Source organism: Ostrea edulis, chromosome 1 (assembly GCF_947568905.1).
Source record: "Ostrea edulis chromosome 1, xbOstEdul1.1, whole genome shotgun sequence".
Classification (NCBI taxonomy): domain Eukaryota; kingdom Metazoa; phylum Mollusca; class Bivalvia; order Ostreida; family Ostreidae; genus Ostrea; species Ostrea edulis.
Genome location: NC_079164.1, coordinates 11,330,518 through 11,354,480, shown reverse-complemented (window position 1 = coordinate 11,354,480; position 23,963 = coordinate 11,330,518). Strand labels below are relative to the sequence as shown.

General features: G+C 38.0%; 3 protein-coding genes across 3 annotated transcripts; 2 read left to right on the top strand and 1 right to left on the bottom strand.

Annotated features, from left to right (window-relative positions):
* The first annotated feature begins 5,539 nt into the window (after positions 1-5,539).
* LOC125664379 (uncharacterized protein K02A2.6-like) lies at positions 5,540-7,246 on the top strand. Its single transcript, XM_048897115.2, has one exon. The coding sequence runs from the start codon at positions 5,540-5,542 to the stop codon at positions 7,244-7,246; it is 1,707 nt and encodes a 568-aa protein (XP_048753072.2).
* A 1,040-nt stretch (positions 7,247-8,286) lies between these two features.
* On the top strand, positions 8,287-8,766 carry LOC130047415 (uncharacterized protein K02A2.6-like). The gene has a single exon (XM_056142376.1). It carries the CDS (start codon positions 8,287-8,289, stop codon positions 8,764-8,766), a length of 480 nt encoding a protein of 159 aa, XP_055998351.1.
* A 4,281-nt stretch (positions 8,767-13,047) lies between these two features.
* LOC125664105 (ubiquitin carboxyl-terminal hydrolase 30-like) lies at positions 13,048-23,951 on the bottom strand. The gene is made up of 8 exons (XM_048896651.2): positions 23,611-23,951; positions 21,264-21,428; positions 18,611-18,711; positions 17,952-18,035; positions 17,281-17,484; positions 16,893-17,051; positions 16,366-16,559; positions 13,048-14,092 (listed from the first exon to the last, which is right to left on the bottom strand). Exons 1-8 carry the CDS (start codon positions 23,711-23,713, stop codon positions 13,690-13,692), a joined length of 1,413 nt encoding a protein of 470 aa, XP_048752608.2. The 5' UTR covers positions 23,714-23,951; the 3' UTR covers positions 13,048-13,689.
* Between the last annotated feature and the right edge of the window lie 12 nt (positions 23,952-23,963).

Below are 23,963 nucleotides of genomic sequence, written 5' to 3'. Positions count from 1 at the left end.
AAACATGTTTTCCATTAAGCAATTTATATGTAAACAAAAACATTTGGCACGAGCCTTGTTTACATAACAAAGAATGTGAGTGCTGTATCTTTCGTGTAAATCAACAACTGACATTAAGATTTTTGCTAACCATTACAAATACCCTAGTTAAGCATTATATGTATAAATCATTGAAAATGTTCAGTTCAAATCGTGTTCGTGCTCTTTTAAATGCATGTTGTTGATCTGTTGGTGTTTTGTCGCCCATTTCCTTGTTAATTATGTCTCTCTTTCATATTTTGTCGTCATCGTCGACACAAATTTGTATTGACATCCGACGTTAAAGTAATATTAGGTCTAAATCTGAAATTTTTGTTTTGTTGTAAAAATGTGCTAATATGATACTTTTGAATGCAACCTTAACCATAGTTATTGATAAAATCAAAATGAAGTTTAGTATTTTATCAAAATAAAGATTTCGGTTCTAATGAATATATAGCATTATATAGAAATCAAGTTTTGTACGGGGAGACAATAATGTAGTTTTACTTCATTCAGAGCCTCTGGAGAGGTTTTCTAACACAAATATTAATAACAAAAGTTTATAAACCTAATTTTTTTGTCACCGAAATGAGAGTTAGTATTGCTTTAAATCATAAACCATACCTGCTGTGACACAGGGCCTCGGTTTTTGCGGTCTCATCCGAAGGACCGCCCCATTTAGTCGCCTCTCTCCACAAGCAAGGGGTACTGAGGACCTGTTCTAACCCAAATCCTACGGGAAGAAGAAAAGTTATTTAATGTTTTAATTTTATAACGTACTTGATACAAATATATGCATTCCACGATTTTTATGTCATGATAGTGTAATGTGATTTGATTTTATTAATTAATGCTTTGACGTAATAATCGAGCAAAATGATGGGGTGAAGTTTTCTGAATTACGCTTCGTAAGATACGATTAGTTAGAGTTATATGTGATGTGACACTCCACCGTGTCATGCTATGGGACTATTTTCCCTCCGCATAGTTACATGTACGTGTAGTAGTTACGTGGAATAATGCGCTAATCAGAGCTCGTCAATTTTAGCGTTAACGTAAAAAGCAGAAGAGATGTAAAGACCATCAAATGTCGGCTGATCAATTTTGGGAAAAGAAGATAATCATCAGCAAAAGAAAATATATAGACACAATATTCCGAAGGACCGCCCCCATTTAGTCGCCTCATACGACAAGCAAGAGGGTACTGAGGACCTATTCTAACCTAATCTTCACGGGAAGTATCGCTTAAAGCTGATAGTTAATTGACATGTTTATAAACGTGGTGACATCAATACAAGATTTTAATTAAATTACATCTGTATTTGTAACTAGAAACAGTTCTTTCATTACAAATGACATTACTGTTATTGAACGCCTCATGAAGCATACAACATTTGTATTGACAATTTTTACTGTTCAGTCAGTGGATCGTTTGTGAGAATTCTGACTTTGGGCTTAGATCTACCTTAAAGATGTGACCTTAATCTTTCACGTATATCTGTCGTATAGTCCCACAGTTCATTCAGCATCACAATTTGCTGCTGCCAGACAGAGGTCAAGGTCATATATATGTGGGTTGCAGTAGTAAGTAAATAGTATGTGACACACTTATCATTCACCTGTGTCTAAAGGTGAACATAAGCAGACAAAAGATAACGGACGAGATCACGCAGAGCATAAATCAACCTTGAGGGAAAATGAAGGTCATCATGTCTTTCAGTTTTAACCCATTTTGCGAAGGTGGTTTCATCAATATATAATATATGATAAAAGTTGTGAAATATAGGAGTTATATGAGATTGATCACTGTTCGTTATCTTCACCTTTCATTGTTCGCATTTGCATGAATATAAAAAAAATAATTGACATCGAAGTCAACATCATTTAAGTATGTCACGGCGGTACCCGGCGCATTAATCTATGATGATGTATATAAGGATGTCACGGCAGTACACAGCACATTTATCTATGATGGTGCGTCCGTGGGCCAAACAAAACATTTAAGCCTAGTCAAAAGATCAAACGAAATTCTACAGGAAACAAAAACTGCGCCTACAATTTGTGGTCAAGGTTGTAAGCTGTTTTTGTTGAGCTATGCGAGGCATTGCTGGATGGGGATGCATCCACTTGCTTAAAAGGGGAATAGCTGTGAACTTGAAGTGATGTCAACCTTTTTCTCCCTCAAATACCCTCGATGGCATAGGAACATATTATATTAATGACTAATAAAAACATCTATTTTGTACAAAAACTAGAGAAACCTTAAACACCTACGTTAGATAACCGTTTTAGAGTAAAGAAATATATAAGGAAGAATTATTGTCTAGCAAAACAATAATTATTTGATCACCAAAATACATATTCATTTGCCTGCTTTGAGGTTAAAAAGTGTTTGAAATAATTAAATACTGGTGTTAATACTGAAATATATGATATTGAGCAATTTTCATTGAATTCATGTTTTTGAAACAGTTCTCGCCCACCACTCAAGTCCCCTGTTTCCCGGGACTCTTTGGCGTCTGTGGGCCATTAGTGAATGACTAGGAGACAAGTCCCCACGAAAATCCCGTAATCTCGCAAATAAAAAGCCAATTATTGCAAATTGGGCCTCATTTTAAAACACTGATTAGCTAACGTGTTCCAAAGAAATAGTCGCATACCAGTCTTCAGTTCCATGTGGATTTTAAACCTGTGATATGAGCACCCCAAGAGGGCAGTCTTTGAATTCTGTGACAATGGTATATGTTTTACATCCTACCAAAAAAAATTCATTCATATTGAGACGTCAGTAGTTGTAGGTGAAGTTCTACTTTAGACCTAATGCTTAGCGCTTACGGCGGTAGCAGTGAGGGTTCTTTATCGTGCCAATACCTGCCGCGACACGAGGCCTCTGTTTTTAAGGTCATTTCCGAAAGACCTGTGATTCTCACTTCTAAATGCCGAACGTTTGGCGAAGGAGTAATCGCTATCTATGTTTATGTCTTATGTTTAACGCGGCCATGACACGAGCGGGACTCGAACTCACGACCTCCCGGTTACGAAGCGAACGTTCTACCACTGGGCTACCGCAACCGGTGTAAGAACATCATGAAAGGTGAAGATAACGAACAGTGATCAATCTCATAACTCCTGTAAAGGTGAAGATAACGAACAGTGATCAATTTCATAACTCCAAAAAGCAATACAGAATAGATAGTTGGGCAAACACGGACCCCTGGATATACCATAGGTGGGATCAAGTGCCTAGGAGGAGTTATAAAGCACCCCCAGTCGACCGGTCACACCCGCCGTGTAAATGCATTTTGAAATTGGAAATATTTAGCGAAAATGGAATTGTAATGTAAATTCACCAACAAAATAAATTTAAATTCCTGTGAGCCTATACAGATTGACAGGATGTGGGGCTTGCGGCGGATGTGGCCGGCTAACAGGGGTCGCTTTCTCCTCCTGAGCGTCTGATGTGACCTCTGGTGTGTCTCTATATAATTCAAGGGCGTCTTTATACAGATCAGAAATATTGGATATGTACTAAGTAGTTTTCTAATTCACTGATGTGTTATAGGGGCGAGGAATATATTATTGGCAGGAGCGGATCCAGGAATTGTGGTTACGGGGGGGGGGGGGGGGGGGCGCCACTCTATGAGGCAGGGGGTCTGGAAGCCCTCGGAAGCTCCTGGACTTTACAGGTTTTATAGAGCTTGAAATATGTCTCCTATTTAGTCATTTGTACTATTTTCTATCATTTTTATAAGGTGAAATTAATAAAAATGACGCAAATTTTAAGGGTTTTGGGAAGAAATTAAATTCTCCCAATAAAGTAATTCAAGAAATCAAAAGATTTTGTTATTTATTTCTCCGGGATGGAAGAATTTATTGCTTCTTTTATCGTTTAGTATATTTTTCTAAACAAGATACCACGATTTACCTTAAATTTGAAAATTTTAGAGGGGGCGCGCGCCGACTGCGCCCCCTCTCAAATCCGCCACTGATTGGTTTTAATTCACTGATGAAGAAGTGAAAATCGAACAGTAATTAATCTCATAAATCCTAGAAAGAATGCAAAATTAATACAATGGCAAACATGGACCTCTGAAACACACCAGAGGTTAGATCAGGTGCCAAGGAGGAGTAAGCATCCCCTGTTGACCGAACACACCCGTTGCAAGCCCCTTGATCAGGTAAACGGAGTAATCCGTAGTCAAAATGTTTATGTAAAGAACGGTCTAACAATCGGTATGAAACACGTCAAACAGCATCCGACCTAGTGAACTGTAAATCAGATCATTATAACGACCATAGAATTTGCGAAATCGTGAATTTAACTTGTCGGTAGCCTGTCTCGATTTAAAAATTGATCACACGCAGAACATGATCTCGTGTATTGAATAAGTTGAATGACAAACATCACACACAGGTGATAATGGAATATTGCTACACCAACATGGGAAGTTGAAGATAGAGAAGCTGAAGTCATATAGTTTGTTACAAGGTTGTCACAAGTTCAATAAAATATCCAGTTTTGAAGCATATATGGAAGACTCTGTTGTGTCTTTTATTTCGAGTTCACTGGGATATATTGAATCGACATAATGAATGAAAAGGAACATTGTTATCGCAATTCCCCTTTGAATTAGAACGCTTTACCCGATATAATATTGCGTTGTGTGACGACACAATTGAATGAGACGATCGAACAGTTTGAATGACATGTTTGATGTAATACAACAAGAGTTTTTATTGGCCGATTACAGCCCACCCACTTTCTCGAGCTGTTTCAGGTGACTGGTGATCAGATAAGATGGACGGACTAGAAAATTACTAACTGGAGAACTGTAGCTCTCTGAAAAAATAGTGTGACGGAACAGAGCTACAGATCCAGCTCTTATTAAAACCTTCGATTTACGGGGCACAAAAAGTTGCGCACGGTTGAGGCCTGATATCACGTTATCGGTGTATTCTTGTGTTGCTGTCTCATAAATACAATATAAAAAAAATCGTAACATATTTTCCTACTATACTTGTGTCCAAACATACCTTCAAATATTCATTAAAGCCACGCACGACCCGAAAACTCACAGCTTCAAATGATTTCGTTTGTTGACGTAGCCATGTTAGGAAGCCGGTCAATTCGAACTTTGTTGCTATTGGTATCTGTTATATCTGGAACTTTATGTGGTTCATTTTGGTTGGTTTTGCTACTACTGTTAACTGCGTATGAATATCTGATAATAAAAAGGAGTTCACAATGGCTGCGCTGTGTTGATACCATGTGCGTACATGTACTCGGAAAATACACGCAAACAACACAACAAATTGGCGACGAGGTGAAACATTTAAGTGCAGAAAACGTTCTGTTCTTGTCTGGATTTATAACTCGTTCCTTAAACCGGATCTGCAGTGATAATTCGCAAGGATGGCGGCACTAGGATTAATTGGAAAAATTGACCCCTTCGATGAGACAATCGAACCGTGGGAAAGTTACGTTGCTTTGAACAGTACTTCGAAGTCAACGAAATAGATGCAGGAAAGAAGGTACCGTCGTTATTATGTCTTATTGGTGGAAAATTGTATTCTTTGTTACGTGACTTTTCCTGAAAAGCCTGCAGCAAAATCTTATGAAGAACTTGTGACTCTACTAAATAATCACTTGTCCCCGAAACCCCTTAGCACGGCAGAGCGCTTCCGTTTTGACAAGCGTGATCAAAAGGAGGGAGAGACGATAGCTGAGTATATAGCTCAACTAAAGAAACTTGCGATTCATTGTGATTTTAATGCATCACTGAACGAGAAACTTCGAGACCGATTAGTTTGTGGTATGAGACATGCGCACATTCAAAAGCGTTTGCTATCGGAAAAAGACTTATCTTTCGGAAAAGCAGTGGAAATCAGTCTTGCAATGGAATCAGTTGCCAAGGACGCTACAGAATTACAGTCAAGGAACAAGACAGAGACCGGGGCAGTAAACAAACTTCAAACACGTGCGACTCCCAGGAATAAACATTCTAAGTCGAACGATTACAGAAAAGATACAGTGCGATGTTACAGATGTAACGGAGGCGGACACACAGCACAAGACTGTCGATTCAAAGATACGGTGTGCCATAACTGCAGTAAACGTGGACACATCAAGAAAGCGTGTCGGTCCAATCCTAAGAAACCTGTTCGTAAGAAACCGATTAGATACGTGGATGAACACCAAGATGATGGTGGTGATTGCATCGCCAGTTTAGAACTAAATAACCTATCAAGCAAAGATATCATCTGGATCAACCTGAAATTGAATGGCATTTCATCACAGATGGAATTGGATACCGGATCGGCTGTCTCAGTGATGGCTGAGGATGAATTCCGTAGGAAGTTTGGAAAACAAAAATTTAGAAAACCAGACATGATACTACGAACATATTCAGAAGAACACATTAAACCAGTCGGTTGTGTTGACGTGCAAGTAGAATACAATGACAGTAGTTACACGTTGCCATTGTATGTGGTTCAAAAAGGAGGACCCGCACTTCTTGGCAGGGATTGGCTGAGAAAAATTCCATTGGACTGGAAAGTGATTAAAGGGACACATGCCATGCACTCTGTGAAGGTGACGAGCATCAGTGAAATTCTGGACAAATACAAAGACGTATTTATTGATGATGTTGGTACTTTGAAGGGTATCACAGCGAAGCTGTCTCTCAAAGAAAACAACCCCAAGTACGTCAAAGCTAGGACTGTATCATTTTCATTGCGAGCAAAAGTTGAGGAGGAACTTGAGAGGTTAGAAGCAGAAGGTACTCTTACGAAAGTTCAACACAGTGAATGGGCGACCCCGATTGTACCCGTATTGAAGAAAAACGGCAGTGTGAGAATCTGTGGTGATTTTAAAGTGACATTAAATCCAGTACTTAATGTTGATCAATATCCGCTACCAAAAATTGATGACATTTTTGCCAACATAAATGGAGGATCACATTTCTCCAAGATCGACTTGAAACAAGCATACCTGCAACTTCCAGTGGACGAAGAATGCAAAGAGCTATTGACCATCAACACACACCGTGGGTTATATCGCTATAACCGGATGGCATTTGGAATTGCATCAGCACCAGCTATTTGGCAACGAACGATCGAGCAGATTTTACAGGGGGTTCCTGGAACACAATGTATCCTAGATGATATGGTGATTACAGGGAAAACAGATGAAGAGCATCTACAAAACTTAGAAAAAGTGTTGTAGAGACTTAGTGAATACGGTTTGCGTGCGAACTTAAACAAGTATGAATTTTTCAAAGAGGACACGTCATTGATAGACATGGTCTACACGAGACACCAGAGAAGGTTGATGCTATTGTCAAGGCACCATCACCCTCCAACGTGTCGCAGCTTAGGTGCTTTCTTGGATTGGTGAATTATTAGGGGAAATTCTTACCGGATTTTTTTCAACTGTACTTGGACCTTTACACAAGTTGCTGCAGAAGGACTATCAATGGAAATGGACTGAAGCCTGTGAGGAGTCTTTCAACAAGGTCAAGGACTTCAGATATGGTGTTGACGCACTACAGTTCAGATCTGCCTATTTCGTTAGCATGTGATGCATCGCCATATGGACTTGGCGCAGTGATTTCACATGAGTTACCGGATGGAACCGAGAAACCAATTGCATTTGCTTCTCGTTCTCTTGCGCCTGCAGAGAAAAACTACTCCCAAATTGATAAAGAAGCCTTAGGAATTATCTGGGGAATCAAGAAGTTTCACGCTTATTTGTTTGGAAGAAAATTCAAGTTGATCACAGATCATCAGCCCTTCATTCATATATTCAATCCTCAGAAAGGTGTACCAGTGACTGCGTCATCACGATTACAGCGTTATTCTCTATTCTTGTCAGCATACAACTATGAGATCGGATTCAGGAAAACGTCCAAGCATGCTAATGCAGATTCAATGTCGCGACTACCCTTGGAAAGCACAGAGTCTGACTTATCCATAGACTTGGTGGACGCATTTCACATTGGACAGATTGAATGTCTACCAGTTTCCAGTAGAAGGATTCAACAGGAAACTCGGAATGATGTAATTCTCGGACGTGTGATGTCATGTGTGAAAAGTGACTGGACATCAAAAGATAAAGAGGGGGATCTGGCACCATTTCATGCACGCAGAAATGAACTATATATACATCATGGATGTGTGATGTGGGGTATGAGAGTGATCATACCTGCCAAACTCAGAGACCAAGTGTTATCCTAAATACATGAAGGGCATCTGGGTGTTGTCAAGATGAAAACTTTAGCCAGAAGTTTCTGTTTCTGTTGGTGGCCAGGCATTGATCAGGATATTGAGACCGTGGCCAAGAAATGTCATGGGTGTCAGAAGAATCAGAATGCACCCAAAGGAGCACCATTGAATGTATGGGAGTGGCCCACGAAACCATGGGATAGAGTCCACATAGATTTTGCCGGACCTTTCCTAGGATCTATGTTCCTGATAATGGTGGATGCACATTCGAAGTGGCCGGAGGTGATCAAAATGAGTACGACCACATCAGCGTCCACAATTGACGCTTTGAGAACAGTTTTCGCCCGAAACGGACTTCCAGCAACTCTTGTGAGTGACAATGGGCCGCAATTTACGTCGAGGGAGTTCGAAGATTTTGTTGATGCCAATGGCATTAAACACATCAAAACTTCACCATACCACCCATCCAGTAATGGACTTGCCGAACGCTTCGTACAAACATTCAAACAAGCCATGAAATGAAGCAGAAGTGACTCGGGTAACATCAAGAAAAAACTGGCGAACTTTCTGTTAGCTTACAGAAATATTCCGCATTGTACTACTAACGAAACTCCAGCTATACTGATGATGGGGAGAGAGTTGAGAACGAAAATGCAGGTGATGAGACCAAATGTCGAATCACATGTTAAACAGAAGCAGCAGGAGATGTGTGCACAGAGAAGTGCGCATAACAGAGAATTTGAACCTGGACAGAGATTATCGAGGAAATAACAAAATGGATTCCTGGAACTATTGCGCAACGAACAGGACCAGTATCATATCGTGTGCAAGTTGACCCGATGACTCAATGGAGGAGACATGCAAATCAAATCGTGGTATCGCAAGTTCCAATGATGACGACCAGCGTAGAAATTTCAGAGTCAAAACAGTCAAGTGAACCAAGTGGTACATACGTGGATAGTGACGACCAGGAGATGAATGTTCCAGAGTACAGAACATCGTAACCTGTCACACCAGTGAGAACGTCGAAAGTTTCGCAACCGCTCAAGTCCGATGTCACACCAGTGAGAACATCGAAAGTTGTTCGTACACCGCGAAAAGCCATGCCTATTGCACAGGAGAAACGATATCCAGTTCGGATCCGCAAACCAAAGATCATGGAAGATTTCGTATACTCTGGTGCTCAGAAGACCAATACCTGATATGTGTGTGTAGGAATAAGTTGTACATGTACTGTGTTTAGGGGCATAATAATCCCCTGTACAATTCTGTGTGTTTATTTCAAACTCTAGTCAATAGTCATACATTTTTTTGGTTATTTTTATATTAACATGTGTATAGATAATACATCTACGTTTGTGTGTAGTGATGGACATGTTCTTAAAATATAGACTATATTCAGTGAACTCAATCAGTGACACTTTACCTTTGGACATTTTCATTTTGGCAGTATAAAGTTTAACGTAATTGACAAATGTATGTACATCAATCTTAAGGGGGAGAAGATGTTATATCCGGAACTTTATGTGGTTCATTTTGGTTGGTTTTTGCTACTACTGTTAACTGCGTATGAATATCTGATAGTAAAAAGGAGTTCACAATGGCTGCGCTGTGTTGATACCATGTGCGTACATGTACTCGGAAAATACACGCAAACAACACAACAGTATCTATTCATAAAATTGGTTGTATGTTATGTATTCGCTCTTCATTTATTATCAACACGAATAATTAATAGAAATTAAAAAATATAGTTTTTGTAAACGTAAAATAAGCTCTTAATTAACGAAAATGCTACATAAGCCCATTATCAATTAATGGAACTAGGATATATTATTTAAAATATTTAGCTAAAACATTTGTGGGGGTAATAGTTCACATCTAGACGCTATTGTGCAAGTATGGAAATGAACCGGGATTCGAATTGACTGGCTACCTAACATGGCTACGCCAACGAACGAAATCATCAAAAGCTGTGAATTTTTGGGTCGTATGGGGCTTTAATAAATATTTGAAGGTATGTTTGGACACAAGTATAGTAGGAAAATATGTTTGGAATTTTTTGATAAAATGTATGAGACAACAACACAAGAATATAAATTTTTCTCTTTCTTTCTTTGAAGTTTGTTTCCATCTGGCCGTCATGTTTTCCGTTAAGGGAATTTGGGCGGACTTATACATTCGGACCAATGAGAGTTTCTGTTGCTTTTCGTAATTGTATTACAAACAGATTCAATTGTATCGTCACACAACGCAATACTATATCGGTCAAAGCTTCTAATTCAAAGGTAAATTGCGATTATAAATGAAACATTGTGATGTCTTGAACCAAGTTGAAGGCCACAGCAAGATATTTTCTTCCCATGTAGAAGCTTTTGAATAAATTCTGCTTCATAAGTATATATAGGTCAACTAATTTCATAGGAATAAAGACCTTATTACCAAAGACTACAAAGATATTGTCAATTAGAAACTCTAGCATATTTTCTATTTCAACTTCAGAGTACTTATGTGTGGAATCAGAGTGGTGTTTAACAAAGTAATTTTCCTAATAACTGATTACTAGATATGAATGTTTCCTTTTTAACTCACCTGAGCTGAAAGCTCAAGTGAGCTTTGAAATCTGATCACCCGTAGTCCGTCCGTCTGTAAACTTTTAACATTTTTGACTTCTCGAAAACCACTTTCAACCAAAGTTGGCACAAAGCAGCCTTAGGTAAAGGGAATTCTAAATTGTTAAAATAAAGGGCCAGGCCACCTTCCAAGGGGAAATAATCAAGAAAAGGTAAAAATAGAGTAGGGTCTCGTCTTCCTTCTCAAGAACCACTGGGCCAGAAAAGATGAAATTTATAGATAAGCTTTATTAGGTAGTGCAGATTCTAAATTGTTCAAATCATGACCCCGGGGGTAGGATGGGGCCACAAGGGGGGGGGATCAAAGTTTTACATACAAATATATAGGAAAAATCTTCTTTTAAAGAACCACTGAGCCAGAAAAGCTGATATGTACATGAAAGCTTTCTGACATAGTGTAGATTCAAATTTGTTCAAATCATTGCCCCCGGGGGTAGGATGGGGTCAAAAGGGGGGGGGGATCAAAGCTTTACATACAAATATATAGGGAAAATCTTCTTCTCAAGGACCACTGAGCCAGAAAAGCTGATATTTACATGAAAGCTTTCAGACAGTGTAGATTCATGTTTGTTCAAATCATGGCCCCCGGGGGTAGGATGGGGACACAATAGGGGATCAAAGTTTTACATACAAATATAGGAAAAGTCTTTAAAAATCTTCTTTTCAAGAACTATTGGACCAAAGAAGTTGACATTTACATGAAAGCTTTCTGACATTGTGTAGATTCAAGTTTGCAAAAATCATGGCCTCCAGGGGTAGATTGGGGCCATAATAGGGACTAAGGTTTTACATGCAAATATATATGGAAAGTCTGCCAAGGTGACTCAGGTGAGCGATATGGCCATCATGTCAAAAAGTCTAAGTCTTTATCTATCCTAAGGAATGTTCGTGTAAAGTATTTACATGTTATTTAAACGTTTTTTTAGTTGTTTTACTTAATTCAAAGCTATGTTTATATATACACAAAATTTCCTCTTGAAGCAAAAACCTGCGTGAGACAGTGCTGTATTAGTGCACACTGGTACAAACAGTTCCTGTTATCACAATCAAACACCATCATTTTTTTAACACTTTTATTTCTCATTATATTTCAGCACATCATAAATCTAGATGTACAGATAAAATACCTAGCTGTACTTATAAAAGGTGGGCGCAAACAAGAAATCAATCACATTCACAGCATCAATACATACATAGTATGGAACGGCAACACATGCATTCAATATACAATTTAAGTTCATCAACCACATCTTCTTATAGATCTATAAAATCTACCTTCTGTACTCTTATATATATCATTGGCGTGACATGTTTATCTAAATCTGACTCAAGAGCAATGGTTATACCACATTAAAAGTGATGACATATGTTAAACTAGTACTGCATCAACTTTTTAAATGCCAACATCCTTGATCACAAAATGGCCGAAAATAGTGGGGGGAGCATACATTGGACACTCGCACAATAAATCCCCACCATCTATAGACTTGGAAATCCTTAAAGATGAAGTTGTATGTATATTGATTTAAAAATCTTTAAAAAGATAGATGGAATGGGATGGATAGGCAGAGAGGTCAATTACTAGACACCCCTGGATGGAAAAAGACTATAAATTGGCAGCTTGTAGCATTTTGCAATAACTGATCAGTGTTTAAAAGCAATTATACTGATATGCAAAAACAAAGCTTGACTGTTGGCAACACAGACTTGCTGCACATTGATGATCAGGACAACCACAGCATCAACTATGACAGAGTTAAGGGCACCCAACAGCAAGGACACCCAGTAGCAAGGGGATTCAGGGTCAAGGCCAAACAGTAGCAAGGGCGTTCAGGGGCAAGGCCAACCAGTAGCAAGGGCATTCAGTGGCAAGGCCACCCAGTAGCAAGGGCGCTCAGGGGCAAGGGCGTCAAGCATTGGGGACACCCATGGAAAAGGCAAGGACATCCCAAGCCCACCTCCTGATCTCATTAGTAGATTTCACACTTAACCTACTCTCGGATCTAAATACTGTATTTGTTTCTCACTTATGACAAACAATTGCCCAAACCATAATCTGAACTACTGGCAGTTTTACAATAGTTGAACCACAAGACCGTACATAATTACTCAGAACAAATTAAAAAGCAGATATTATATCACAATGATATTGCAGTTCTCAATCTTCAAAACTGAAAGTAGATTGAACAATGCAAACGGACCAATATTCTCGCACCATAATACTGTGATACCATTTGCATTCAGTACACAACACATGACTCATCATACATGTAGGACACACACAAATGATCTATCAAATATTAGATAAGGAGGAATACTACATCAGCGAAATTTGATATGGGGGAGAGCTTAGTAAAAAAAAATTTAAAACCCCTGTTGGACTCGAACCCGTGATCTACAGTTCAGCAGTCAACTTACTGAGCTACTCAGCAAGGTAATTAAATCTGAAAGGAATACACAAATATTGCTGATATTTATATTTTCATTTTTGTTTTGAAAGGAAGTACCAATAGCCATGTAGTACACCTCCTTAAGAAAGCACCACACAATTGTTTTAAACAATTAGGAATTCACACAGTGAATATTGCCAATTCAAACACACACTTCCACATTCAACTTTGCCTTTTTGAAGACTCTCCACTCATTACAATCAGTCTATAAACTGCACATAATTAACCTGATATAAACATGAAAAATTACAATCACGAAATAAAAAAAAAAGCTCTTCCTGGGCAGGCAGTGTGCAGCATACAAATAATAAATACAATGGAAACATCAGGCAAGGATATCGACGAGTCTCTACAAGATGACCTTATAACCTCTCGTACATCAACATGTAAGCCTCCGCTGAGAACACGTCTACCAAACTGACGGGCGTGACACTCCCATCAGAACAACACAACCACTTCTCTTTCCTACATTTACCCTTCACTGTGTTGGGGCTGCGACGATAGGTCACAAAATGTCCAGAGGTAACACCACCTAGGTGGACCACCACCGCACTCAACCGATAAGTCAGTGATGTTTTTGTAGATTTTCCAGTATCCGTGGGACCATTGTGGTTGACATCAGAGAGATGGTTCTCCATGTCCGTGTGGTCCTGTGGCCTGATAAACAATCCATTCTGTGTTGTACGGTTGTCATAGTTCAGGGTCCTTAGGAGGTTCACAGAAGGGGCGGTTCCCAGGCTTAAAGCTTTATGTTCATTACCCATCCTGAATTAAATCATTACAATTTATTTATGTTAAACATGTACTGTATTTCGATAGATAAATGGGCAAGGATGTGTGATAAAATACTTCTAAAACTAATACTACCAAACAGCGGGTTTTTTCCACCAGTCTAAAATTTGGCAATTTGCTGGCTCAAAGGTATGTTGATAATTTTAGCGGAATAAATTTTGGCGACAAAAATGAGTTATCTCTCTTGCAAGTACTGAAGTCACAATTGGTGCATATTTAGCAAGTGAAGACTTAGTGGAAAGCTATCTAACTGCTAAACTAAGCCAAAGAACAAAGTACGATTGTGTATATAAAAAGGGCCCCAAAAAATTCTCTGATTTAAATGTGTCTTGAATCAAGCTTGATCTGTGTTTTGAATAAGTTAAATACATATGAATTAGTCTAAGAGTTTTCCCCCGCCTTTTTTAAAACAGAGCTTGGTAACTGTTAAATTTCATCAAGATTATTGCTTACGAAAAGGTGTGCCCATCCGTCGAGCAAAATGAAATTTATATTGTATATTAAGACAAGATCAACAAGAGGCCCATGGGCCACATCGCTCACCTGAGTCACCTTGGCCCATATCTGAAGACTTTCCATATATATTTGCATGTAAAACCTTGGTCCCTATTATGGCCCAAACTACCCTTTGCAAACTTGAATCTACACTATGTCAGAAAGCTTTCATGTAAATGTCAACTTCTTTGGCCCAATGGTTCTTTTAAAGCTTTTTTCTATATTTGTATGTAAAACTTTGACCCCCCCCCCACTTGTGGCCCCATCCTACCCTCCGGGGACCATGATTTGAACAAACTTGAATCTGCACTATGTCAGAAAGTTTTCTTGTAAATATCAGCTTTTCTGACTCAGTGGTTATTGAGAAAAAGATTTTAACTATATATTTGTATGTAAAACTTTGATCCCCCTTGTGGCCCCATCCCACCCCCACAGCCCATGATTTGAAGAAACTTGAATCTGCACTATGTCAGAAAGTTTTCATGTAAAAATCAGCTTTTCTGGCTCAGTGGTTCTTGAGAAGAAGATTTTTCCTATATATTTGTATGTAAAACTTTGATCCCCTATTGTGGCCCCATCCAACCCCCGGAGCCCATGATTTGAACAAACTTGAATCCGCATTATGTCAGGAAGCTTTCATGTAAAAATCAGCTTTTCTGGCTCAGTGGTTCTTGAGAAGAAGATTTTTAAAGTTTTTCCCTATATATCTGTATGTAAAACTTTGATCCCCTATTGTGGCCCCATCCAACCCCAGGGGCCCATGATTTGAACAAACTTGAATCTGCATTATGTCAGGAAGCTTTCATGTAAATCTCAGCTTTTCTGGCTTAGTGGTTCTTGAGAAGAAGATTTTTAAAGTTTTTCCCTATATATCTGTATGTAAAACTTTGATCCCCTATTGTGGCCCCATCCAACCCCAGGGGCCCATGATTTGAACAAACTTGAATCTGCATTATGTCAGGAAGCTTTCATGTAAATCTCAGCTTTTCTGGCTTAGTGGTTCTTGAGAAGAAGATTTTTAAAGTTTTTCCCTATATATTTGTATGTAAAACTTTGATCCCCCCTTGTGGTCCCATCCTACCACCGGGGGCCATGATTTGAACAAACTTGAATCTGCAATATGTCAGGAAGCTTTCAGGTAAATTTCAGCTCTTTTAAATGACCCCACCCTATTTTTGCATTTTTGTGATTATCTCCCCTTTGAAAGGGACATGGCCCTTCATTTGAACAAACTTGAAAGCCCTTCACCCAAGGATGCTTTTGGCCAAGCTAGGTTGAAATTGGCCCAGTGGTTCTGGAGAAGAAGTCGAAAATGTGAAAAGTTTACAGACAGACAGACAGACGGACAGATAGACAGACGGACGCCGGACAAAATGTGATCAGAATAGCTCACCTTCGGTTCAGGTGAGCTAAAAATGTGTTTGAATATAAATTTGCTTGACGCATGGGCTGTATGTTTTCTGAAAGGAAAACCCCCTGAATTTATGAAAATTTTCTTTGATTTTTTCATTTTTGGCAATTTTATGCCAACTTCACGCTCCTGTCATACAACACAAAGCAATTTTGAATCAAATAAACCTAGGTTGGATTTGCTTATATATTCCTTATTTGAATGCCAGATTTTGGGACTCTTACTGAAATCGTCTACATTTTCTGGGCCAGATGACTGTAGAAACTGTCCCTACTTCTTTATCACCCGATACACAGTAACACACAATTAATCTAAATAATTGCTGTAGTCAGTTCATTACCCGAAGTGAAACAGTTCTCGCCCACCACTCAGGTCCCCCGTTTCCCGGGATTCTTTGATGGCGGCCGACTTGTGGTAGACATAGTCACTCATGTCCAGGATATCTGGGTAAGAGACAAACTCCTGTCTCTTCAGAGGGACCCCACTGTCCGTCCATTGGCACCTCTGGATGTGTATCGACAAACAATGAGGTAACTGGGAAATAAAACATAGTCCTTTCAATCAAGAGCAATGCTGAAGTACAAAAAATGTATTGAATTTTTTTTTTACTAAGTGATGCCATATACATGTAGAACAGCGGTAAATTGATGCTGTAAAATTGTACACGGGTCCCTGTGGAAGTATGTTTAGTGGCTTGTTGTGGGCCATCCTTGGATTTATGTATATTCAACATCATAAAGTTCCTCTTTGATAACTTTTTTGTTTAAATCTAATCCCCATTAGAGCTATAAAGGCCTGCATCCTTAAAAGTTCCCCCGAATATAAAATGTGGAGTAACATCTACAAGCAAGATAAAACCACACATACCTTTCCAATAGTAAGTTTCTTTTTAAATGTAGAGCGTTTGAGCGGAGCTTTACAGCCTGCAGGCTTGTGTTTCAGCTTGCTACACCCCAAACACTCCACGTTATTCACGGTGTCAGCACTGATGTAATGGTACAACAACGATTCTAAAGTGCGGTCACTCTACAATGATCAACGAATCTAGTCATTAAAAACCATTGTTTTTACTTCATTTTAATACATTAAATAACTGCATACATATCCAAATAATCAAAGCAAAAAAATTCTTGTAAGAAAATAAACAGCTACGGTGTACTTAAAATCCATGAAATTCATTGGTGGCTTCATAATAAAGTAACCAATGAATGCTAAATAAACAATTACTGTGACAACATGAAGACACCGGACTTACCCAGACACTCTGTGGGATGGAGAGTGAGAGACTGTCGAAGTGATCGTATCTGACTGGATTTCTGTACCCACACTCCACACACTGCAGCTGACTGGCCAGCAGCCCTCGGAAAGGATGCTCCATCTCACGGTGGGGCAACAGAGGAAGAGGACTGTGTGTTCTGGTCATCGCTCGGTCATTCTTCTGGAATTCCGTGTCGGGGTTCTTCAACAGGAAGAATATATTGACATAAAAAAAAAAAAATATTTGTGAGGTTCCAGTTTCCCGACCTACCCTATTTTTTTAAGCTCTGGATTGGGATAAAATTATAGTAATTAAATCATCGGCCCTTGATTACCCCAAAATGTTGATGAAGCCAGGAAATTTAATCAAGATGTCAAAAAGTATGAGTGGTATCGCATTTTGAGTAACATTTACACAATAAATCAAGTATCATGCATGTATTTCATTTATCATTAAATATTTACTGGAGTTACAGACCTTTTTTTATCCATAAAAAAAAATAAATAAATGAATAAATGAAATAAAATAAAACAAATTCGACCGACCTACCCAATTTCTGAAAAGCACATAATAGGAATAACACAATTAATGTTTTTGGCCTTACCATAACGTGTACTTGTAAACTAGTGACAACCTAAACTTTAGAAATAAATAGTGTATAGACATACCTCAAACAGGGAGATAACTCCTGGATATTTTGTTGTCTCCTCATCAATTGTCTGTGTCAATACATGGAACATTTCATGTGCATCCTGTAAATTACAAAATCCAGTCTCATCTTTATGTTGGCTAAATGCTGAAACAGGCTGATAAAGTACATGTATTGCAATTTCATAAATACTCCGAGTATGCAAAGTAGGCAAACATTCCGAGTCTATTGATGTTTTACCTGTTCATGAGGTGAGAATTCTGTGGAGTCTATTGATGCTTTACCTGTTCATGAGGTGATAATTCTGCGGAGTCTATTGATGCTTTACCTGTTCATGAGATGAGAATTCTGTGGAATCTATTGATGTTTTACCTGTTCATCAGGTGAGAATTTTGGAGAGTCTATGATGCTTTACCTGTTCATCAGGTGAGAATTCTGGGGAGTCTATGATGCTTTACCTGTTCATCAGGTGAGAATTCTGGGGAGTCTATGATGCTTTACCTGTTCATCAGGTGAGAATTCTGGGGAGTCTATGATGCTTTACCTGTTCATCAGGTGAGAATTCTGGGGAGTTTACTGATGCTTTACCTGTTCATCAGGTGAGAATTCTGTGTAGTCTATGGATGCTTTACCTGTTCTTCAGGTGAGAATTTTCTGAGAAGTCTATTTATGCTTTACCTGTTCATCAGGTGAGATGTACCATCTTTTGGCTGCCAGAGCATGAATGACTTCCACTGGGCAGTATGCATCATCATAGATCTCCTTCTCATTGTTCAACACTACAACAGCAAAGTATTCTATCAAAACCTACATTGCACATTTTGTGTTTGGTGTTCCCATTTTTAAAAAAAAAAAAAAATCTCATTAAGTTCCCAATTCTATTTTTGCTACCATGCACAAGCTCAGTTCTGTAACTTCACTAATGAGAAAGACAGATGAACTTCACTAATGAGAAAGACAGATGAACTTCACTAATGAGAAAGACAGATGGATTTAATAAAAATACTACAAATGACTGTAAATTTTTCAGAATTGAACAAATCATTTTCAGATTACCAGTTGGACAGGTTTACATATAGTATAACGTCATTTCCACAAAATTTGGTAAAAAGTAACGAACTGCCTTTAGAAAAATATCCAGACAAAATGCTTCTACAAATGGACAGCCAGACAGATGGACATTGAACCCAATAAATCCCCCAGGCTTTGTTTGTTGAGGGTATAACTATAGCGCACTGTATTTGTAATTTTGCACTGTTCATACAGAATTGTACTACTGACTGAACCAAAACCTGTTAACACAGACAAACCTTAATGTAAATACTGTAACAGAGAGGAACCATTAACATAGTAAATACCGTAATACAGGTGAACCATTAACAGTGATTGGGATAAGCACGTGCCCTGCGCCATAGTCACATTAAATCAAAAAATGGCGCACAGAATATTGAAACACTGCGCCGTTGTGGCACATATCGTCGATATACCTAGTTTGAGGTTTTCCCCTCTGACTTTGTAAATATACGAATTTTTCAACTTTTGAGCTAATCCCCCACTTAATCTATATCGATTAAGTGCTTGAAAAATCTTAATCCCTGTTAATGCTTTAGTAATAGTACAACTTTACGTTCTTTTAAGCGCAAGTATGACTTAGATTTCCTCAGTGTCTAATCAAACAGTAAAAAGTTATCTGATTGGTTAATACCGTTAAATTGCAATTTTAATGCGCATGGACTGGAGATGCCACAGAATAAATATTCTTAAGCCTGACAAAGGGTAAACTGACTTTAATTTTCGCCTGAATGATAAGCCAGTACTGGCAGTAGACACTGTAGGAGCAGAAGGAGACGATGATGCGGAAACATCAAAACAGACAATCACGATGAGAATCTTAAATTTAGCAAAACGTAAATTTAACACAAATAATAAAACTAAAGTTACCTATGGCAATACAGTCTGTCAGTAGTGTAGATTATAATTTACTGATCTCTCAGATTCAGCATTTTAAAATGTCGCATAAAAATTTCAATATGGTGCATTCATTTTAGAAATGTCACATTGACACTAGCTGGTAACGCGGCATTGTCACATTTAGCAATTTGCATATCCCAATCACTACATTAACATAGACAAACCTTAATGTAAATACCGTAACACAGGTGAACCATTAACATAGGAAAACCTTAATGTAAATACTGTAACACAGGTGAACCATTAACATAGGAAAACCTTAATCTAAATACCGTAACACAGGTGAACCATTAACACAGACAAACCTTAATGTAAATACTGTAACACAGGTGAACCATTAACATAGGAAAACCTTAATCTAAATACCGTAACACAGGTGAACCATTAACACAGACAAACCTTAATCTAAATACCGTAACACAGGTGAACCATTAACACAGACAAACCTTAATCTAAATACCGTAACACAGGTGAACCATTAACATAGGAAAACCTTAATCTAAATACTGTAACACAGGTGAACCATTAACATAGGAAAACCTTAATCTAAATACCGTAACACAGGTGAACCATTAACACAGACAAACCTTAATCTAAATACCGTAACACAGGTGAACCATTAACATAGGAAAACCTTAATCTAAATACTGTAACACAGGTGAACCATTAACATAGGAAAACCTTAATCTAAATACTGTAACACAGGTGAACCATTAACACAGACAAACCTTAATGTAAATACTGTAACACAGGTGAACCATTAACATAGGAAAACCTTAATCTAAATACCATAACACAGGTGAACCATTAACATAGGAAAACCTTAATCTAAATACTGTAACACAGGTGAACCATTAACATAGGAAAACCTTAATCTAAATATTGTAACACAGGTGAACCATTAACATAGGAAACCCTTAATCTAAATACCGTAACACAGGTGAACCATTAACATAGGAAAACCTTAATCTAAATACCGTAACACAGGTGAACCATTAACACAGACAAACCTTAATGTAAATACCGTAACACAGGTGAACCATTAACATAGGAAAACCTTAATGTAAATACCGTAACACAGGTGAACCATTAACATAGGAAAACCTTTATGTAAATACTGTAACACAGGTGAACCATTAACATAGGAAAACCTTAATCTAAATACTGTAACACAGGTGAACCATTAACATAGGAAAACCTTAATGTAAATACCGTAACACAGGTGAACCATTAAGATAGGAAAACCTTAATGTAAATACTGTAACACAGGTGAACCCACAATATATGACTGATATTTCACACAATATGATTTATGTACATCATAGACTATTTTTGAGGAAATTTAAACATTCTTGATCACCTTTGACTGTGTCATTCAATGTCCTGGCTAGGGATGTGTTCTGTTTATGCCCAGAGCTTACAAAATCAGCAAGCCAATTTGTTACATTTGAACAGGAAGACATTGCTTGGAGGACAGCATTTAGAAAGCAGGTATTGCCTAGGTTTACCAGTCCTGGACATCTATCTGCAAAATAAAAAACAAAGTTTTACAATTATAAATATGTTGTATCAAGTGATTTACATATAAAGTAAGGATTGGCAATTTGGCACAGCAATATTTATCATAACTTTAAAATCAACATTCCATGTTATTAAAGCATACACAGAGATGCTTTCACCTGCATTTTGTTGCTCATGTATATTGCTTGAGACTTCTGACATTCCAAGCACAGAAATGTTTGTGTGATTATGTGAGAGAGAGGGTTCTGAAGACAATTTGGAAGAAGTTGTTGAAGGACTTGAAGGCAATTTCAAAGTAGTCAATGAAGAAGGCAATTCGGAAGAAGTCAATGAAGAAGGCAATTCGGAAGAAGTCAATGAAGAAGGCAATTCGGAAGAAGTCAATGAAGATTGTGAAGGTATCTCTAGTGAAGTTGATGAAGATTGTGATGGCAATTCTGAATCATTTGGTGAAGACAGTGACAGCATTTCAAAAAGAGTCAATGAAGACTGTGGCAGCAATTTCAAAGGAGTTGATGAAGGAAGTGATAGCAATTCCAAAGAAGTTGATGAAGGAAGTGGCAGCAATTTCATAGGAGTTGATGAAGGGAGTGACCGCAATTTCATAGGAGTTGATGTAGGAAGTGATGGCAATTTCAAAGGAGTTGAAGAAGGAAGTGGCAGCAATTTCATAGGAGTTGATGTAGGACTTCCTGCATCACTTGATGACAATTTCATAGGATTTGATGAAGACCATGACCTCAATTTCATAGAAAGCAATGGTGGCAGCTCTGGAGTCAATGAAGTGAAGGAAAGATATGAGAAGTCTTGAGAATAGTGAATATGACAATTATTAAAGTTATGAGAAGTCTTGAGAATAGTAAAGATGGTAATTATTAAAGTTCTGAGAAATCTTGAGAATAGTAAAGATGGTAATTATCAAAGTTATGCAAAGGATAACTCTAAAGAAGGAAAACACTTTAATAAAAGAATGGTGGAAAAATTAAAGAAAAAAAGATCAATTAAATGATTGATTACAAGAATAATAGTAACCAGAGAGAAAGGGGGTTCTTTTTTTTAAAACAAATCGTAAGCAGATCAGCAGCATTTGTTGAGGTTATTTATCTGTCTCTGTCATGATAATGGCTAGCAGTCTGATCCACAAGATGTTTATAAAATCAGTAAAAGTTACTGATATAGAAGACACTGGTGTAAATGTAAGTGCCAGAAATTCTGAACAGAGGATCATGTTAAACCATGCAGTAAATTGGCCACTGTGTTTACATTGTAGTTGTTAGTACTAAGTAGACATGTAATTTGTAACATTTTCCCCTGAATTTGTTGCATGTATAAACATTATAGATATTCATCTACAAGTACATCCACATAAATCCATAGACAGTTCACATTTCCATCAGCTGCATGAAGAACCTTGAGGACATGAAGAAAATAATGACAATGTAACTGTAGTTTATGAATCTAAAGAGGAGAATGCATTTCCCGGTAATCATGTGGTAATAAACACGCATAAAATACCATCATCAATAATTTCCATCATATTACTAATCTATGGTTGTCTCTTCAGTGTTGAGAAGGTATAAAATTAAATAGTGACCATTTGCAACAGCTTCAAAAGTAGGCAACTTTATTTACTTTACACCATGTAAAGGTAAGAAATGCATGTTTCATTGTGATAGGGAGTAAATAGGATGTCTATGGTGAAAAGTTGAAGCGGAAAAGAAATTCAATTTAACCCATTTTAATCGCAACAAGCGGCCGAAGTTCAGGCAAGATTTCCCGAATCACTTTATGTGACACTGGCCCGAGATTCCGAAGGGACATCAGTCCAAATATCCAACCTCGACCAATCCAAGATGAGTTCATTCACTCCAATACAAAATAATATAAAAAGAATGCTGAAAACCAAGTTTCAGAATACTTCCTATAAACTAATAACTGTCGAATACAATTTAAGATTTGCAATAGTGTCGCAAGTGGTTATTGGTCTAGGCCTATACCTACCCCCCCCCCCCCTTTCCAAGGTTTATTGAAGCTGGAAGTCAGAAACCGTTTCTTCAAAATACACATTTACCCACTGTAACAATACTCTGTCACAGATATTACAATCTACTAGACCTCATGCTAACAAATGATGACAATAAATGTCGCCATGGCGCGATTACAATCACGCCATTGTTTCTCCTCACCCTTTTTCTTGTTCGATTTGCCTAATGATGATGTCCAGAGGACATACGTCCCCGTAACGACAGCAGCAGTAACACCGCTGATCCACCAAAAGTTTCTGTCCATTGTCAACGTGACATTCAACGACACATCCACGGTAACGACAGCATCCGCAATCGGAATATTCTAAATATATATGTAGGGGTATCAGGTTCCTGTGGTGATTTATTTTTACGATCATATGAAACAAGATTTTTTAGACAAAGTAATTTTTCATATTTCTTCGTTGTTTTAATACATACATTATAGTGGTAAACAGTTTCTTTCATACCACAAATTCATTTATAATTTAACCTGGTACCCCTTCAAAAAGTGA